General features: G+C 36.3%; 1 protein-coding gene across 4 annotated transcripts in view; it reads left to right on the plus strand.

Annotated features, from left to right (window-relative positions):
- The window catches only part of SENP7 (SUMO specific peptidase 7), a 127,705-nt gene that overhangs the window by 75,067 nt on the left and 32,993 nt on the right, over positions 1-19,645 (plus strand). For all 4 annotated transcript variants that reach the window (XM_045851716.1, XM_045851717.1, XM_045851718.1 and 1 more), the window contains 4 exons: positions 1,112-1,451; positions 2,235-2,392; positions 5,570-5,707; positions 10,598-10,631. In XM_045851716.1, the coding sequence (XP_045707672.1) occupies positions 1,112-1,451; positions 2,235-2,392; positions 5,570-5,707; positions 10,598-10,631 (670 nt within the window). The remainder of the gene's footprint in view (positions 1-1,111; positions 1,452-2,234; positions 2,393-5,569; positions 5,708-10,597; positions 10,632-19,645) is intronic.

Consider the following 19,645-nt stretch of genomic DNA (forward strand, 5'->3'; position numbering starts at 1 on the left):
ATTCTTATGTGTTTAAACTTCAGTCACTTCCAAAGTACTCTCCATTTGATGCAATACACATATCAGACATTTTTTCCACTGTTCAAAACAGTTTTTGAACTTATCCATTTTGATGCTTTTTAGTGCTGCTCTCGCTTTTTTGTTTTCCCTCTTCTACATCAGCAAAATGTTTTTCTTTGAGGACTTCTTTCATCCAGGGAAACAAAACAAAGTTGCTGGGGTTAGATCCAGTGAATATGGAGGGTGGACACAGGGATCATGCAGTTTTTGTTCAAAAACTGCTGAATACTCAGCACATTGTGGGCAGGTGCGCTTGTAAATCACCCATCATGAGATGGGCAAATGCATTGAAAGAGTCTTCAAAAAAAATTCACTGAGGCTGAATGCAGCCTCTCACAACAATGCCAGCTGGAACACTGATACAGGTGGAGTCCTAGAACGCTCACCTAGTTGGGGATGTCTCTACTGCAAGGGCCCTGCCCTTCAGAAGGTAATTTTGTTTTTTTTTTTGCCCCCCCCCCCTTGTATTTTCAAAGATTTAGAATTGGATAACAAATATATAAATATATAAAGACAGCCTTTTGATTTCCCTGATTCACAGGGCATTTCAGGAGTTTCAGTGCCCTTGAGTTATATAAACATGATTTAGATTTATGCAGTAACAGATTTGAAAGCAGTGATTGATACTCTTAAATTCTTATAACATTATCCTCTTTAAGTTTTTAATTTTTTACTCTTGTTACTAGCCACGTGATTTCACGTGGCCTCATTACTTTTGTAAAATACAACTGTAAAAATAATTCTTATTCTAAAGTTGACTTAGATCATGGGAGACCATCTGAAGCACTTGTAAATATGGGAGACTCACCATCCCATCTTTTTGAAAAAGGTTTAGGCATCAGATTGGACAGATCAAACTATATTTTTATACTTGGGAAACACTGGCAAGAGTAATGTAGTATAATTGGGTAGATTCCTATTCCTGTAGTTACAGAAGTGCCATAGTATTTTTACTTTCATATTCTTTTGGAATTTAAACTTTGGTGAAATTCTTTATGCTAGCCAAATTTTAATAATGCTAATGTTTTTGTATGCATTTATTTTTGTGCAGAAAGAACAAGAAAATGACTCATCGGTATCTTCTGAATTTGAAAAGTCAAGTGAAAACCATTATCAAGACCCAAAACTGCATGAAGAAATTACACCTGAACCTATAGAAAGTGATTTTACTAAACTCTCCTCACTTAGTAGTCAGGAGTTGGCTTCAAGTGCTGCCGCTCAAAGCACCTCTGACTGTTCAATAACTGAAGCTTCTGAGAGCTCTGTTTCCACTGATGCTTTGGGGATACCTACCCAGGTTGAGAAGGATGAGAATAAGTTGAATACAATAGAAAAGCCTGTTTTAAGTGAACACAGTGAAGGGAACCAGTCGTTGATCTTAGCTGAACCAAGTAAGTAACAGGAGGTTTTTAATTTTTTCTGCTCTACTTATTTTATTTCTCATCTTGCATAAAACATGGCTAGGCAATAAGCCATTTATGACATTAGTGTGGAATTTACTGACTTTTTGGGAGAAAGACTTGGGATTTTGGGACGTCATGAAGTTAACAATATTGATTGAGGTAAAAACAATGGCGTGCTTGTAAGCAAAAGTAATTGTTTTTAGATTAGTGTATAATTTACCTCATCAGATTTTAAAAGATTCCATCAGGACCATTATTCTTATCATTTGGTTGATGAAGCTGAAATACACAGAGTTTAAGTGCTATTTAATTATTGTCATTAATTTTGGTTTAATTTCTAAATATATTGATATTACCACATAGCACATGAAAGGTTCTGAAGGATGAAGAGTCTTCCACATCTTCCCCTAGCCATTCATTTGTCCCTCCTAGAAGAAACTAGTGTAACAAGATTCAAAGTACAATTTAGAGTGATGGCACAATACATAATTAGGACTAGAATTTAGTCCGAAGTTCTTCTCATGTCTTTATACCTTTCTAAATGTCTTCATCCTTGGACCTGCAGGTAACTGCTAAATAATAGCACTGATTTGGAAACAATGTACATAACTAGTATAAATAAGATAATGAATGATAGGCCAGTTTTTAAGTTGAAGAAAAATAGATGATTAAGTTTAATAGGATTATTAAAGGTATATTGCATGAATTAGAAAGTTCTCTTTTTGATATATAATTATTGAGACACATTTGAAAAACATTTTTCCTTTTTAGTTGTTGTTTCTAGTGATGAAGAAGGACCCATTGAACATAAAAGTTCAGAAATTCTTAAATTACAATGTAAGCAAGACCATGGAGTCACTAATGAAAATGAGAATATTTCTGAATCAGCATTGTCAGAGCTGCCATCGATTACATGTGAATCAGTACAGGTAATTTATTTCTGCCTTCTCACAGATGATGAAATATTCACTATTGACTAATGACTAGTTTTTGATTTATCAAGGAGAGAATCTTGTTAAAATTTAAAAAATTTTAGTTTGAATTTTAAAACAATTTTCATGTTAGTTTCAGAGAAATAAGTAATTGTCTTTATTTTGAAGGGAAGGGATTATACCATTTTTTTCTGGCCATTTATATTTTTTCAATGTGAATATTCTATTCCTTGAATATTTTTCTTTTTTAATGGTTCTCATTAGACATTTAAGTGCTTTATCAAAACTTTTCTAGAACTACACCTTCCAGTATTTATCTGGCCTTGCAATACTGTAACTAAATACAGTACTCCTCAAAAAAAGGAATTACTCCTTTTCCTCACGTGCTATTAAAACAGTACAATGTCGAGGAAAGAGGATGGCTGAGGGAGATGTCCAGACCTGTGTTCACATCCTGGCTCTGCCATTTCAGCACAGTCACCTAATTTCCCTAAGCTTGGTTTTCCTCATGTTATAAATGAGGATAATGCCACTTGCCTCACAAAATTATTTTGCTTGCTAAATAAAATAACATATGAAGGATTTAGAACAGTGTCACAAATCTATCAATTTGTTAAGTTCTTTGTATCTTTTTTCTTACAGAAAAATAATAAATGGTAGTTTCTGATTGTTTAATGTCAGCCACTGTGTTTTTGACATAGCACTTTGAAGAGGCTAGCTCTAAGTAAGGATCAAGTCATTTATTGTCAATGTTTATTCATATTATGAGCCTCTGATTATCTTATTTTGAACAAGTGATTATCAGTGGCTACCAGCACAGAATTATGGTAAATTTCTCTTGGTTTGTTTTTGAATAATGTCAGGGGCTGTTATTCTATGGAGTGTGATGAAGAATTTGGTCAGCTTTATGAAAACAGGTTCTGATTAGTTTCACGAGTATTTCTATTGCATTAGAAACTCCATATAGAGATCACCTTAGCAACTGGGTAAAGCAGTGTCATTGTACTTGTTAGTTGTTAGTTGTACTTGGAGGTAAAGCAGTGTCATTGTTGATAGTGAGTTCAGACTTCTAGATCAGTGATTTCAACCTTTTTCATCTTATGGCACATATGAACTAATCACTAAAATTCTGTGGCACGCCAAAAAATAAATTTTTTGCCGATCTGACAGAAAACAGGTATAATTTTGATTCGTTCACACTGGACAACTATTGTTGTGTTGGCTATTGTCATTTTTTAATTTGACAGTGTAAGGGAAAAGAGGTTAGTGTGCCTATAAAGTCAGGCAGGTAGTGTATATTTTAAAAATATACAGCACACAGGTTGGAAATCACTGTTCTAGATGACTTATGGTTCCTTTGACAGCGTGTAAGTTTACAGTGCAGTAGGAAATGATTGTATTATAAGGAAATAACAGGCCTGGCAATATAGCTCAGTTGTTTCGAGCATTGTCCTGATAAGTCAACATTGCGGGTTTGTTCTCCTGTCAGGGCACGTACAAGAAACAACCAATGAATGCATAAATAAGTGGAACAGCAAATTGATTTTTCTTTCTCTTTCTTCAAAATCAATCAATAAAAAAATTTTAAAGAAAAAAATATCTCTTGTAGAACTGACAGAATATGATCACAACCAAACAGCAAATAATGTGGAGATCTACCAAGATCTGTAAGGCAGCCCTGACTGGCATGGCTCAGTGGGTTGGGTATGGTCCTGCAAAGCAAAAGGTCACTATTTTGATTCCTGGTCAGGACACATGCCTGGGTTGCTGGCCTGGTCCCCGGTTGGGGAAATGTGAGAGGCAACCAGTTGGTGTTCTCTTGCACATCGATGTTTCTCTCTCTCTCTTCTCCTTCCCTTTCCCTCTCTATAAAAATAAATAAAATCTTAAGCAGAATACCATAACATTTCTACATTTTCCCTTGTTTCCAGTTTAAATGAAATTATGAGAAACATGTGTTGGTCACTTTCAGGAGGCATTTAGTCTTTACAAAATGTGAGTCCCAATAAGAAATTTCTGTGCTATCCTGTAATTTTATAGTACACAAACACACACAGTTCTGTGACTGATTAGAGCCACCTGTAGTTGATTTGATTCCCCTTTTTACTTAGGATATAAGAACAGTTGAATGAGCAATGAAAGATGAGAATGACAAAGAAATTCCATTAAGCAGGTAACTTACATTATGAACTGGGTTAAAAATAATGAGTACTGGCGGTCCAGATGAGGACTAACCACATTTTCTAGAGGCATGTAGAGAGTTAGTACACATGCTTAATTTCTCTAATGAAAATTTATTTGATTACTTGTGATGTTAGGGTTAAAGGGGGACAATGTGCAAAGGCTAGGCATATGTGGAGTTGGAAAAGTCATTTCAAAGCAGTGTAAAATTCAGGAGAGATTGTGGGCAGCAGCTGCTGCTGATTCTGCCTGGTCATCTGTTGTAATTTAAAAACAGGTGTGTAATTGTGTGGAAGTGGTATGATTTTTGAGGTTTTAAGCAACTTGTTTGGCTATCCTTCAGACATAACATATAGTAACATACATACATTTCGTGTAACAGATGATTTTTAGGCACTTATATCCCTTCATTGTTCACTAAACTCTCAATAGCTGAGAGCATCATCCTGTAATATGGAAGCAATTTTATATGGTTGAAGTAACCCTTGACTTAGAGATAGAGACATGAATTTATTTTAGCTTTGCTTTTTACTAACTGCATTACTTTGGACAAGTCACTTAACTAATCCAGCATCTATTAATTTAAGAAATGGAAAAAAGAATATTACTTCATGGAGTGGTTGTGGTGATTAAAAGAGAGAATATATTTCAAAACTCATTTTAAATTAAAACACTATATCTTAATTTATTTCTGGTGAGTTAATGAATAAAGGGAATATTGAGTTTGAAATCATGGCATTGATACAGAGGGAGATAATTTCTAGAGCTTAGACTTATTAAATTAATTTAGGATTCGACTATTCAGAGTAATTTTCTCAAGGTAGATCATGTACTATTTAAGAAAAAATAATCTAGACAGTTATTTATTCACAGTATAAATTCCTTCAGCTTCATTAATAGTAATTTAAAGTTTTATTTTGGAAAATCATTGTTGGCATATATATATATAAAATATTGAGGGTTATAAGCATCTTATAATTTATTCCATGTTAGGCTTCATCTGAATTATGTCCTGTCATGGAAAACATTTCCTGTATTATACCTAGTAATGAGATGGATCTACAACTGGATTTTATATTTACTTCTGTTTATATTGGTAAAATAAAAGGAGCTTCTAAAGGTTGTGTCACAGTAAGTATATTTATTTAATTTTATTTTTTTAGTTTTGGATCTTGGACAAGGCATTTCTGATCGTCTTCTCTTTTTTTAGTGCAAATGAAAATAGAACTGAGAATAATTTTATATGGGACACTTTAAATACGTTATTATACATACTTTGAAACATGTTTTTAATTAGAGGGGCATTTCTAAAATCGGGTGTGTCCTAAAATTATATTTCTGATCTGACTATTCTAATGGAGACCATGTGTAAGAAGTATGTACTGATACTCTTTGGGCTCTAAAGCTAATTTAGTAGTGAAGTATATTTTTATTCAATGCGTAGTTGGGAGCACAAATAAAAAAATCTCATTTTGCTGGTTTAAATTGTTGTAAACCGAGTTCTCCAAATCACTAAACTTGTTATTTAATTTATTCCATGTTAGGCTTCATCTGAATTATGAAGCCTAACATGGCTTCATGTTAGAACAATTTCTATTCTGTTTTTCTACTTTTTTTTTTCCTTTAGTATTCTTCCTCATATAATGTCAATGAAAGGCAGACTGGATATTACTTTGTTTTCTTTATTTTCTCAGCATTCCTGTCTGTTAAAATCCTAGAGGCATATGCATCTTCCAGGAATCCTTTTTTGATTTCTCCTTCCTACTCAGAATTAACTTCTCTCTTTACTGTATACTTACAGCACTTTGTTTTGCACATGTGTTATAATATTTACTTTACATGTTGATACTTGTTTATATTCTTGCCTGAACCTCTCCATTAGCCTTAAGCATCTTGTGGTAAAGAGCTATGCTTTAATTCTCTTTTATCCTTCCTAAATGGCTGAAGTTTAAGTAGGCCCTATAAACTTCAGTTAAATTGAATTGACTACATCAGATTATTACTCAGATATTTTCCTAGAAGTTTATTAATGTTTCACTATGTTATTAGTAGAGCAGGGAATATAAAAATGGTAAGACATGGTCTCTGCTTTCAGGGAACTTATAATGGAAGTGACAGACACACAAATAGATATTTAGATTATGGTAAAATGAACAAGGAAATATGTACAAAAAGGGTGCATATGAGAATGAGTACCTATATCTGTCTGGAGGAACTGGGGAAGGCTTACAGAGAGGACAGTGCATGATTTAAGACATAAAATAGATGTTTACTTGGTGACACTGGGGGAAGACTTAATCTCAATAGAGTAAACATTATGTGCAAGTCCAGCAAACTCTGGGAACTATAACGAGGACTGTGATATAGTTAAAATTGCTTTGATTGAAAGCACAGGAGCGGTTTAGTTTAAAGTTAATATTCCCTGATCACTGGTTTTCACATAATGATGATTTTGGCATGCTTGGGGTGATTTTACAATTCTTGTGCTTTAAGGAATTTTGTTCACCATTCATCCTCTCCTCAGCATTTTGCCTTTTGCTTTTAGATTTAGGTTTAACCAGTTTTTTCTGGAATACTTTGTAGTGGCAAAATTGGGTAACCTGAATATATGATAATAATTGATTAGCTGGGGAGGAAAACCCAACATAAATATTTGACAATTGTGCTATTACAGAGTCAGGTGGGCTTGTTATGGGCAAAAAACAAAACCAAGCAAAAAACTACAAATGAATTAAGGAATAATAAGAACACCTATAATCTTGCTTATCTGGAGACAACTGCCACTAATTCTAAAGTGTATATCATTCTATATTCTTCATATTATAAATATAGATATCTGTTTAAAATAAAAGGGTATGGCATACATACTGTTTTGTAACTCACCATAGTTATATTAAACTAATTTAATTCGTGTACTTGCTTTAGGATACTTGGTTTGTCCTTTATTCCTGACTGTTGCACATTTCAGTTCTCTAACTATTTTGCTGTTACAAATAGTAGGGGACTGCAGATATTCAGTAAATGACATAAAGCAGGTCTTAACAAAATATGTCTGGGTCACTTAGTTGGTTGGAATATCATCCTGCATACTAGAAGGTTGTGGGTTTGATCCCAGGTCAGGGCACATGCCTAGATTGAGGGTTCAGTCCCCTGTCAGGGCACATATGGGTGGCAACTGATCAATGTTTCTCTCTCATATTGATGTTTTTTTTTCCCCTCTCTGTTTCTCTTCATCTCCCTCTAAAAGATCAATAAACATATCCTTGGGTGAGGATTTAAAAAAATATGTCTGTTTGTTGGACCACTTCTTATAATTAAAGTAAAAAACTTAAATGTCTAATTATAAGAAAGTGATTTAGTAAATCTAAATAAATATATACAGGTAAAATATATGCATGTAAGCAAAGACTGAGAGGAATTCTGCAAAAATTAAGCTATGTTATGATGGAGAGAGCATGAACAATTTTAAAAATTATAAAAATGTAATTCAATTAAAATAAAAAGTCTTTGAGTTTTTCCAAAGACTTTTATGTTTTTTTTTAAGGCAAAGTTCATGATACTCTGTAACTTAGAAATTAAAGAATATACTTTTGGTGGGGTGGTACATGTATTAGAGAATTGAGCTCAGTCATTTTCCAAATGCCTAGTGAGTGTCTGCTATGTACTGTTGCCGACACTGGAGATACAGTTCTCACTGTCATGATAGTTATAATGTGGCTAAACTAGAAAAATGCTGATCGTGGTAAACTGTTACATAAATTAGAGCTATTTTTTTTTATAGTTGGACATTTAAGTTACTATTACCTTTTTTTTCAGTGTAGAGCAGCAATTTTCAGTCTTTTTTATCTTAAAGAACACATAAACTAATTACTGAACGTCTGCGGCACACCAAAAATTATATTTTTTTGCCCATCTGACACCAAAAATTAGGTATAATTTTGGTTGATTTACAGAGAAAATAGTAGTTACCTACCCTTTTTGCTCCAAAGTGACTTTTTAAAAATCAGGTTCCCATATTTGTATATAAGGATTTCTGGTACCAAGAATTAACCAATCAGATGCAACCTTATTATGCAACATGATCAATAAATTGTAACTCTGTTATATAACCTATATATTTATGGTTCAAAACAGGACATTCACACCAGATGGCTATTGTTGTTCAGGCTGTAATCATTTTTTAAATTTGACAATCTAAGGGAAAAGAGGTCACTGCCTCTGACTAAATTGTCAGGCATTACATGTTTAAAAATTCTGATGCCATGCTGGTTGAAAATCGGTGGTGTAGAGAATGCTCCAATAGATATGAACATTTTATATCTTTTGGAGCGTTTCATATCCATTGGTTAGATCTCATCTTTATTGATAGCAGGAAAATATTTATTAAGTACCTTTTAATGTTCAGAGAACTGTACTGGCTATTGTAATTGCTCTTATATTCATCCTTTATTTTTAAGTTTAAATAGATATGAAATGATTTCATAGAACTGGTTTACCTTACTGCCACAGGAAACATGTTTCTCATTTTCTTAACTGGGAATTAAATGTTTGCCAGAAATAGCGCTTTGCCTTTCAGAGAGGTTACATATTGGCTTAATCATCATACAACGATGTGAATGAGTCTCAGATCCTTGCTAAGCTGAAAGGTTTGATAAGGCAAGAATGCTTACAGTGAAAGACTGAGAGAATAACATAGAAAGTAGAGGCTGCAGATACAGAGCTGCACTACTTCTAGTTCATAGTTTTGTAGTAATGACTATAAAAATTTAAAAACAAATGCTGATATGCATTTCATATAACTGTTTATTTTCATTTGCTAAGATGTATTTTTTTAGATCAAAGACCCAGTAAAACATGTCAGAAAGAATTTGGCAATGGAAAATATACCCCAAATATATATAAGGTTGTGTGAAAATGACAGAACAAAAATCCTGAGAGTTTATTATAAAAGCAACACTTAAGGAGATCAGATATGTATACAGGAGATACTGAGAGAAAATTATCATCCTGACAGAAGGACCAGAAACAGCAAGAACCTTGTGGAATCCTCAGACAGGAATTTATAACATGGAGCAAAGAAAGATGAATGCTGGGAATGTCAACAAAGCCAAGAATCAAACCTTGTTTTGTGGTTGGTTTATTTATTTAAGTCAGTGACATTTCTTGGTATTTTCTTTTGGACTTTGTCATATTCTTTAAAAATTCAGAAACATTTTGAAAAATATATTATGCAAAGTCTTACTTGGTTTTTTGAATGAACATATTGAGAATTAAATTATTTGTGCAGAATTCTTTTTTAAATTGAATTTATTGGGGTGACATTGGTTGATAAAATTATATAGGTTTCAGGGTTACAGTTCTATAACATGCCATCTGTACACTGTGTTGTGTCCACACCCCAAGTCTCCTTCCATTACCATTCATCCCTCCTTTACTGTCTCTTACTTTCCTCATCCTCCCTTCCCCCTGGTAATCACCATACTGTGGTCTAGGAGGGAGGGTTTTTTCCTTAGTCCAACTTTTTTACCCAGCCCTCCTACCCCCACCCCCTGACAGCTGTTAGTCTGTTCTCTGTATCCATGCTCTTGTGTCTGTTTTGTTCATCAGTTTTTGTTCATTATATTCCACATATAAGTAGAATCATATGGTATTTGTCTTTCTCTGACTGACTTATTTCACTTAGCATAATACTCTCCAGGTCCATCTATGCTGTTGCAAAGGTTAAGATTTCATTTTTCACAGCTGGGTAGTATTCCATTCCGTAAATGTATCACAGCTTTCTCATCTGCTCATTTACTGATGGACACTTGGGCTGTTTCTGATTGTAAGTAACACTTGCACAGGGTTCTTAAATGTCAATAAAACTAAGTGAAACATTCTTGGCTTATTGGTTAAAAAAAGTGTGAGCATTTTTAGCATAGACTTTTAATATATACTTGTTGGTATGAAAAAGAAAAAAAAATTTTTGAATGGAACATTTTGAGTGGTACCTCATTTTTTGCTTTTGTATTTTTCCTTTAGTTCACGCCAAAGTGTGTTAAGATCCCATTTCAAGGTAAGCTATCATTGTCTTATGGCCTTTTTTCACTGTAATTTGGAGCATAAAATAATTGGTCAGCTAAAATCTTGAAATCTTTCTGCAAAAAGTTTTCCATAATTTTTTCTAACATAGAATTTAAGTAAACCCAGGTTAATAATGTTTTTCAACATAACACTTTTTTTAGCAGCTTCAAAAGTAATTAAAATGTTTAAAAATGCTGAACATAGTACACTATTATTTAATGATTTTAAGTCAAGTAATATAAAGGGACTCATAATTTTTGGGTTTAACAGAAATAATATTTTGATAGCAAGGAGAGTTTTGGTGTATAACAATAGAAGCAATAGGAACTGTAAGGAAGGAAGCATAAAGAAATTTTTTATTTTTATTTTTAAAGATTTTTAAAGTATATTTTATTGATTATGCTATTACAGTTTTTCTTCCCGTTACCCCCTTCTCCCTGCACTGCCCCCACTCTCCAGCATTCCTACCCTTAGTTCATGTCCATGGGTCATACATATAAGTTCTTTGGCTTCTCCATTTCCCGTACTCTTCTTAACCTTCCCGTGTCTATTTTGTACCTACCACTTACGCTTCTTATTCCCTGTACCTTTCCCCCCCATTCTTCCCCCACCCCTCCCCACTGATAACCCTCCATGTGATCTTCATTTCTCTGATTCTGTTCCTGTTCTCTGGTTCTGTTGTGTGCTTAGGTTTTTGTTTTTGGTTTTTAGGTTCAGTTTTTTGTTTTTTTTTTGGTTCAGTTGTTGATAGTTGTGAGTTTGTTGTCATTTTACTATTCATAGTTTTGATCTTCTATTTCTAAGTCCCTTTAACATTTCATATAATAAGGGATTGGTGATGATGAACTCCTTTAACTTGACCTTATCTGGGAAGCACTTTCTCTGCCCTTCATTCTAAATGATAGCTTTGTTGGATATAGTAATTTTGGATCCTAGGTCCTTGCCTTTCATGAACTTTGAACCCAGTCCTCCAGCTACCACCTTGCCTGCCCCAGTCTGTCGCCTTGCCTTGTGGGGGCTCTCTCCATCCCAGCACTCCAGCTACCTGTCTCCTCACCTCCTACTGGTCTGGATGAATGTTTCTTTAGCTCCTTGGTTGTTGGACTTCCATGCAAATGGTAGTTGTGGGTTGTTCTTTCTTTGTTTTTAAATTGGTTGTTGTCCTTTTGGTTGTGGGAAGAAGCAAAACTTTTCTCCTGTGCCTCCACCTTGACCAGAAGCTCTATTTTTAAAAGATTTTATTTATTTATTTTTAGAGAGGGGAAGGGAAGGAGAAAAAGAGGGAGAGAAACATCAGTGTGTGGTTGCCCCTTGCACGTCCCCCGCTGGGGACCCGGTCTGCAACCTAGGCATGTTCCCATACTGGGACCAAACTGGTGACCCTTTGGTTTGCAGGATGGCACTCAATCCACTGAATTGCACTCACCAGGGCAGGAAAATTTTAATGTATATACACATGTAAAATGGTTTTGCATAGGGGGATTAGGAGAGTTTTTTTAAAATACCATTTTTTTTATCTGAATAACGCAAAGTAGATTGGGAAATACTTGCAACTTGTAGAAACCCAGGGCATTTTTTCATTCTCTGTTTGTTTGAAAACCTTTCAGAATGAATAATGATGCTAAGAAAAATAATAAGAAATATAGAGGATGACTTGTGAGAGAGAGAGGAATGAAGAGGAAAATATATACACAAATAGCATTTCACAAATGAACTATGTAACAGGAAGCTTTAGTTCCAAGACTGAAGGTTTGATCAAAATATCTTTCATTGGCCCTGGCTGGTGTTGCTCAGTGGATTGAGGGCTGGCCTGCAAACTAAAGTGTTGCTGGTTCGATTCCCAGTCAGGGCTCATGCCTGGGTTGCAGGCCAGGTCCCAGTTAGGGGGCATGTAAGAGGTAACCACACATAAATATTTCTCTCTCTCTCTTTCTTGCTCCCTTCCCCTCTCTCTAAAAATAAATAAATAAAATATTTTTAAAAGGAAATAAATAAAATCTTTAAAAAAAACATATCATTCATTGGACTCCCTCAATACCCATGCACAGAAATCACAAATATATGATTGTAATAATGATTAGATAATATAATGTTATGATAATGATTCTAATAATTAGTAAGCTACTGTAAGTAATAACATTACATCAGGCACAGAATAAATAAATACATTGGTAGTCCTAATTAGGAAATTTTTATATTATTATGGAATAATGTAACATTAGCAATTTAGCAGAAACAAAGACCTGTGTTTCAAAAGGAAGTAATAATTTCAAAAAATACAGGGCTATAGTTAAAGACCTGTGTAACAGAGTTACACATCAAATTCTTTTTTTTTTTAACTTAGGTATAACTGACATACAACATTATATTAATTTCAGGTGTGCAATGTAATAATTTGATGTTTGTATATACAGTTGACCCTTGAACAATGTGGATTTGAACTGCGTTGGTCCACATACACATGGATTTTTCAGTAAATACACAGTTGGCCCTACATATCCCCAGGTTTTGCATCTGTGGATTCAACCAGCTGTGGATTGAAAACAGTATTTTCCATCTGTGGTTGGCATTCCTCAGATGCAGAGGGCCTACTTTATGCATTGTTTGGTGCCATTTTACATAAGGGACCTGAGCATGTACCAACTTTGGCGTGTGTAGGGGAGGGGGTCCCGGACTCTGGCACCCTTAAGCCTTGTGTTGTTCGAAGGTCAACCCTATTGCATACTGATCATCACAGTCTAATAAACATACATCCCCTCACTAAGTAATAAAGAATTATTTTCATTATGATTAGGACTTCAAAGAAATCCTATCTTAGCAACATTAAAAAATATATATATTTTATTTATTGATTTTAGAGAGTGGAGAAGGTAGGGAGAAAAAGAGGGAGAGAAACATCAATGGGTGAGAGAATGATCGATTGGTTGCTTCTCACACACATTCTAACTGGGGCCCAGGCCCACAACCCAGGCATGTGCCCTGACCAGGAATCAAATCAGTGACCCTTCACCTTGTGGAACAGTGCTAATGAACTGAACCATGTCAGTCAGGGCTCTCTTAGCAACTTTCAAATATGCTTAATACAGTATTTTTAACTATAGTCACCATGTTGTATAGTAAATCCTCATGATTTATTTACTTTATAACTGAAGTTTATACCTTTTGACCTCTTTACCTGTTTTGCCTACCCCATCCTCTGCCTCTTGGAACCATCAATCTGATCTCAATTTATAAGCTTGGTGTTGTTTTCGAATTTGCATAATAAGTGCTGTTATATGGTATTTGTCTTTCTTTGATATATTTTACTTAGCATAATATACTGAAGGTCCATCCATGTTGTCACATATGGCGATATTTCATTCTCTTTTATGGCTAAATAGTATTCCATTTCACACATATATATACACACACATAATGTCTTCTTTATCCATTCATCTTTTGGTGAATACTTAGTGTTGGGAACTGCTCTGCCTGGTTTCAGGAACTGTAACCCCCCTGTCCCCCATGGCTAAGGCTGAGTGAGTGACCTTGGGACCATAAGCCACTAAGGAGACAAAGCTTATCTCCCTAGCAGGAGCACCGCCTCTACTTTTACTTCACCCTGCCTGGCCCCCAGTGCTTGATCAGTTAGCCAATGACGGGTAAGATTCCTCAAGGGAGGGATGATCTAAGACAGGTGGCATGATCACGGGGGCCCCCAGGGAAGGACTTGGGGGGGCTATAGAAAAAAGGGTGATGGACCCTTGCCTCTCGGCTTTGACATAGCCTGAGTCCTCACTCTGTCTGCAAGAAGTCTCCTAATCTTTTGGCTGCCTTACTTCCCCTGCCTGACTTAAGCCTGAAACAATGCTGGAGGTAGGTGCCTCCCTGTGCTGGAAAGGGTGGGTTTCCTAGGGCAATCAGGCCTAAGAAAGAATGCATAAGATCCTGTGAAACCTACTTTGCTAATAACCCCCAATTTAAATGATAAGGGTCCAAGCCTGAAATGAGTTTGTTTCCCCAAAGTTTTATGGCCCTTTAACTATCTGACCCTGACTCAGATAAGCCCTCAGAGTTCTTTGAATGTTATCTTTTGTTTAATCTTTATTACCTGACAGTGATTATGGGCTTAATCTGAGAATGTGGGTCTTTGGAACCGCTGGTTGCTTGCTGATTATAATAATGCTCTGTGTAGTTGGATGCATTTGCAAATTATTTTCCCAGGGTTGTGTAAGAGACCAGCAAGTAGCAAGCTTTGTGGGATCTATAGCAGTCCTAACTAAAAACAAGGGGGGAAATATAGGAGACCGTTCTGTGTGGCATGGGTCCAAACAGGACCCACGCCCACAGATAGGTTCTCCATGGGGAATCAGGCCTGCATTGTACCTAGGCTGCTTTGAGACTTGCTTTTTGCTAAAACTCCCTCACCCTGAATTGAGGCAGCAGATCTTTACTGCATATCTTTAAATTCCTAAAATCCATGCTAAACCTTCCAAGGATGAGTGTAACCAGTTCAACCACTTTTCCCTTTGCATTTGCAAATATCCTTCTTCTGTGATATGATTAGCAGCATCCTCTTCTTTGTTTTCTGTAAAAGATAACCACCTAAAGCGAATCCATGCATAGTAAATGAGGACCATCATGTAATGTGACCAGAAAACAGTAAAGGCTTGTCAAGGCAAGGGCCGAGCTTTTTCTCCTCTTGAGAGAGAAGCCATGTCTTCCCTTTTCTTCCATAGGACCTGGTAGTCTGTGTGAATTTCTCTCACCTCATTCACAATGTCTTGGACCCCCAGCCAGGGTCTGCATCACTTAGGTCATTTCCATACCTTGGCTATTATAAATAATGCAGCAGTGCACATGGTGATGCACATAATTTTTGAATTAGTGTTTTCGTTTTCTTTCGATAAATGCCCAGAGTGGAATTGCTAGATCACATGGTAGTTCTATTTTTAGTTTTTTCTAAAGATTTCTTTCTTTATTTTTAGAGGGAGGGTAATGGAGGGAGAAAGAGAAACGTCAATGTGTGGTTGCCTCTTGTGCACCCCCTACCAGGGGCCTGGCCCACAACTCAGGCATGTGTCCTGACTGGGAATCAAACCAATGACCCTTTGGTTTGGAGGCCTGCACTCAATCCACTGAGCTACACCAGCCAGGGCTAGAAACAGAACTTTTAAAAGCTGGGTATCTGTTCTGTTAGTAAAATTTCTGTCAGTGGGTAGGAATAGTGATAGGCAACTCCCACTTTCAATGGCTGCCATAGCCCTATAACAGAATAAACCAAATATTGGGGGAAATTTTGGTAATGAGGTAAATATTTCTTATGATGGTGTTAAATTCTTTTTTAAAGGAAAAATTTAAAAGCAGTGTTCCCAAAGAAAATTTATCTTTCATAGTAAAAGCTTGGAACATTTGATTTAATTATACTTGTCTAGACTTCACAGAAATACTATGAACTATTTGGGGCTGTGAGCTGCATGAGGAAGATATGCTGAGAAGTTTTGCTGAAGATTCTCACTCTTTTAATTTAATCTGTCTTTGCTGCCAGTTTCACTGGCAGTTTTCAGAATGGGTGAATTTTGGTGTTTATGGATTGGAAGAGTTAATATTAAAATGTCTATCCTATCCAAAGCAATTTACAGATTTAGTGTAATCCCTATCAAAATTCAGTGGTCTTTTTCACAGAAATAGAAAAAACATCCCCAGATTTGCATGGTACAATGAAAGATCCCAAATAGCCAAAGCAATCCTGAGATAAACACAGCTGGGGGCATCATACTTGCTGATTTCAAACTATATTTCAGAGCTGTGGTAATAAAAAAAAGTATGATATTAGCATAAAAACAGACACATAGATAAATGGAACCAGAATTGAGAGACCAGCAATAAACCCACACATATTTGATCAATTAATTTGCAACAAAAGAACCTAGAATAAATAATGGGGAAAGGATAGTCACTTCAATAAATGGTGTTGGGAAAGCTGGACAGCCACATCCAAAAGAATGAAACTGAACCCTACCCTCTACTATACACAAAAAACTAATTCAAAATGGATTAAAGACTAAACATAAGGCCTGAAACCCACCCCTGGAAGAAACCCCTGGGAGAAAACATAGGCAGTGAGCTCCCTAACATCCATTTTGGCTATGCTTTTTTGGATTTGACACGAAACCAAAGGATACGAAAGTAAAAATAAACAAGTTGAGCCACATCAAACTAAAAGCTTCTACACACCAAAGGAAAAAATGAAATGAAAAGGCAGCCTACGGAATGGGAGAAAATGCTTTCAAATCATGTATCTGATTTGGGGGTAATATTCAGAATATAAAAAGAACTCATGCAACTCAATAGCAAAACAAAACCAAAGTAAAAAAAAATTCACTAAAAAATGGGCAGAGGAACTAAATAGACATTTTCCAAAGAAAAGATACAAATGACACATGAAAAGATGCTCAACATCTCTAATCAACAGGGTAATGCAAACCCAAACCATAATGAGGTATCTATCACCTCATGCAAGTGGTATGCACAGTTGGTAGGGATATAAACTAGTGCAGCTATTATGGAAAATAATATGGAGGTTCCTCAAAAAAAATGGAAATGTTATATGATCCACTAATCTTACTTCTGGTTATACTTCCGAAGGAAATGAAAACAGGATCTTGAAGAAATATCTGCACCCCATGTTTATTGCAGCATTATTCACAGTAGCCAAAATATGGAAACAATATAAGTTTCTGTCAATAGATGAATGAAGATGCGGTACACACACACTGGCATATTATTGAGCCATGAGAAAGAAGGACAACACGGATGGACCATGAAGGCATTACACTAAGAGAAGCCAAACGGAGAAAGACAAAAATACTGCACGATATCTCTCACTTATATGTGAAATCTAATAAAGCTGAACTCACAGAAAGAGAGACTACAGTGGTGGTTAGCAGGGCAGGAGCTAGGGGGCGGGGATTGGGAATGTTGGTTGGAGTAAATGCTCAGTTATAAGATGAATAACTTCTGAGGATCTGATGTGCAGATTTGTTACTATAGTTAATAACAAATACTTGAAAGTAGCTAAGAGTAGGTCTTACATGTTCCTGCCACCAAAATGAAATGGTAATATGTGCTGTGTTGGAGGTGTTAGGTAACATTATGGTGATAGTTGTGTCACTGGAATGGGGACTTGGCCTTGAGTAGGTCTGCCTAGGGCTGATCAGTAGTGTGTGGGTTCTTGACTTCATGCAGGAAGGATTTCTCAACACAAATCCAGGTGATTTTTAGAGGGCGTTTATTAAATCTGGAGCTAGTGAAGCAAGAAAGGGCCTAGGATAGAAGAAGCAACAGCAGAGGGAGTAGGTGGGGAAATGAGTTTAGGCTGGGCTGCTCTGACTCACTAAGAAGTCAGAGAGAAAGGGACATTGGGGACAGTGTAAGGGGGTTATCTCAGGATGAGCTGCCCCTGCCCATTGCTCCCAGTTGCAAGCTTCATGAGGTCCCTTAGAGTTGGGATACATGCCTGCAGGGGAAGAAGGAGGGGGAGAGGAGAGGGTTTGCTTCTGGGACGAAGAGCATGCTGGGACCTTCATTTTGAGGGGTTTTAAAGGTTGGGGGTTCAGGGGAGGTCTCAGGGAGGATCACAATATAATATTCATCAGCTTTATGCAGATGTGCAAATGAGATTTATTCTCAACTTCATCTGTCTTGGGTTTGCAAATGGAACTAACTGGATTTCTGCTAATCTCCCTGAGTAGGGTGATTTAAGTTGTTTTTTTCTCTGGTTGGGAAGAAGTGCAAGCCATTTACTCTTAAGTGTCCTTGGTTTAGGGAAGATAGGATTCAGTAGATAGCTGCAAACTGCTTCTGTCTCAGTTTCCTTATCCCACTTGCCCTGATTCACTAGCTTGTCCCAATTGCAATGCAGAAAATAAGTGTCTCAAATCAACATGTTTTATACCTAAACTCACACAATGTTTTATGTCAGTTACATCTTAATCAGCTGGAAAAAAGTGGAAGGCAGTATTAAAAAAAATACAGTAAAATAAAGAAGGATAGCTAGGGAGGGAGAGAGTAAGAGTGAGAGAATGGACTTTAAAAGGTATGAGCCAATAGAAAAGACTATAAAATAGATGTAAAAAGAACAAAAGAGCTAGAGATGAAAAGAATAGTGTTTGTTTTTCCTTGGAAGAGCCAGTAAAAAAGGAGGGAAGGGAGAGAGAGAAGGAGGAATGGAAGAAGAAAAGAGGAAGGGTGAGATAAAGTGATGAAGGAAAGAAGGAGGAAGGAGTGAATGAAGGAAAGATGAAGAAGAAAGAAAAGGCAGACAGGCCTGCAGGGCACAGACAAGCTAGGTATAGAGAAAGAAAAGGATGGAGCAAAAAGGGAGTGAGGAAATGTATAGAAAAAGGCTATAAAGAAAGAAGGAAGGAGAAAGAAGGAAGAAGACAAAGGGAGGAAGTGGGAAGAAAGAAGTTTAAAGTAGTGAGTCTGTAAGGAAGAGTAAAATCTAAAAGAAGTGAAAAAAAGAATGTGAGTATGAGGATTTGAAAAAGAGGAACTACTAAGAAAATTATGATTTTGAACAGTGGGGAAAGAAATCTAAAAAGAAATCAGTTGTAAGGTTACAGTAAAATATAAGATGGATGACAGGTAGATAGGAAGGTTGGATAGGTATATAAAATATATAGAGAGCCATAGATAGGTGAGTGATTGATAGTCTGTTGAAAGGAACCAGTAAATAGAGAGTAAAAGAAAGAGGGGAGATCTCCGGCAAGATGGAGGCATAGGTGAATGCACCGTACCTCCACGCACAACCAAGATTAGAACAACAACAATTTAGAGGCAGAATAACACCCAGAACTGATAGAGAATTTATCTGAATGGAAGTTGGAGAGCCAAAAAGTTGAAGTAGACCTGTTCATCCAGGTCAGTAGGAGGGGCGGAGACAAGCAGCCTGCGCGGGTTGCGGCATGGAGAACAGGGAGAACTGGGAGCACAAGGCTACTGGGAGGGAGCGCATAAGGCATC

The sequence above is a fragment of the Phyllostomus hastatus genome, unplaced genomic scaffold (assembly GCF_019186645.2).
Source record: "Phyllostomus hastatus isolate PE091 unplaced genomic scaffold, TTU_PhHast_1.1 phas_contig_86, whole genome shotgun sequence".
Lineage (NCBI taxonomy): Eukaryota > Metazoa > Chordata > Mammalia > Chiroptera > Phyllostomidae > Phyllostomus > Phyllostomus hastatus.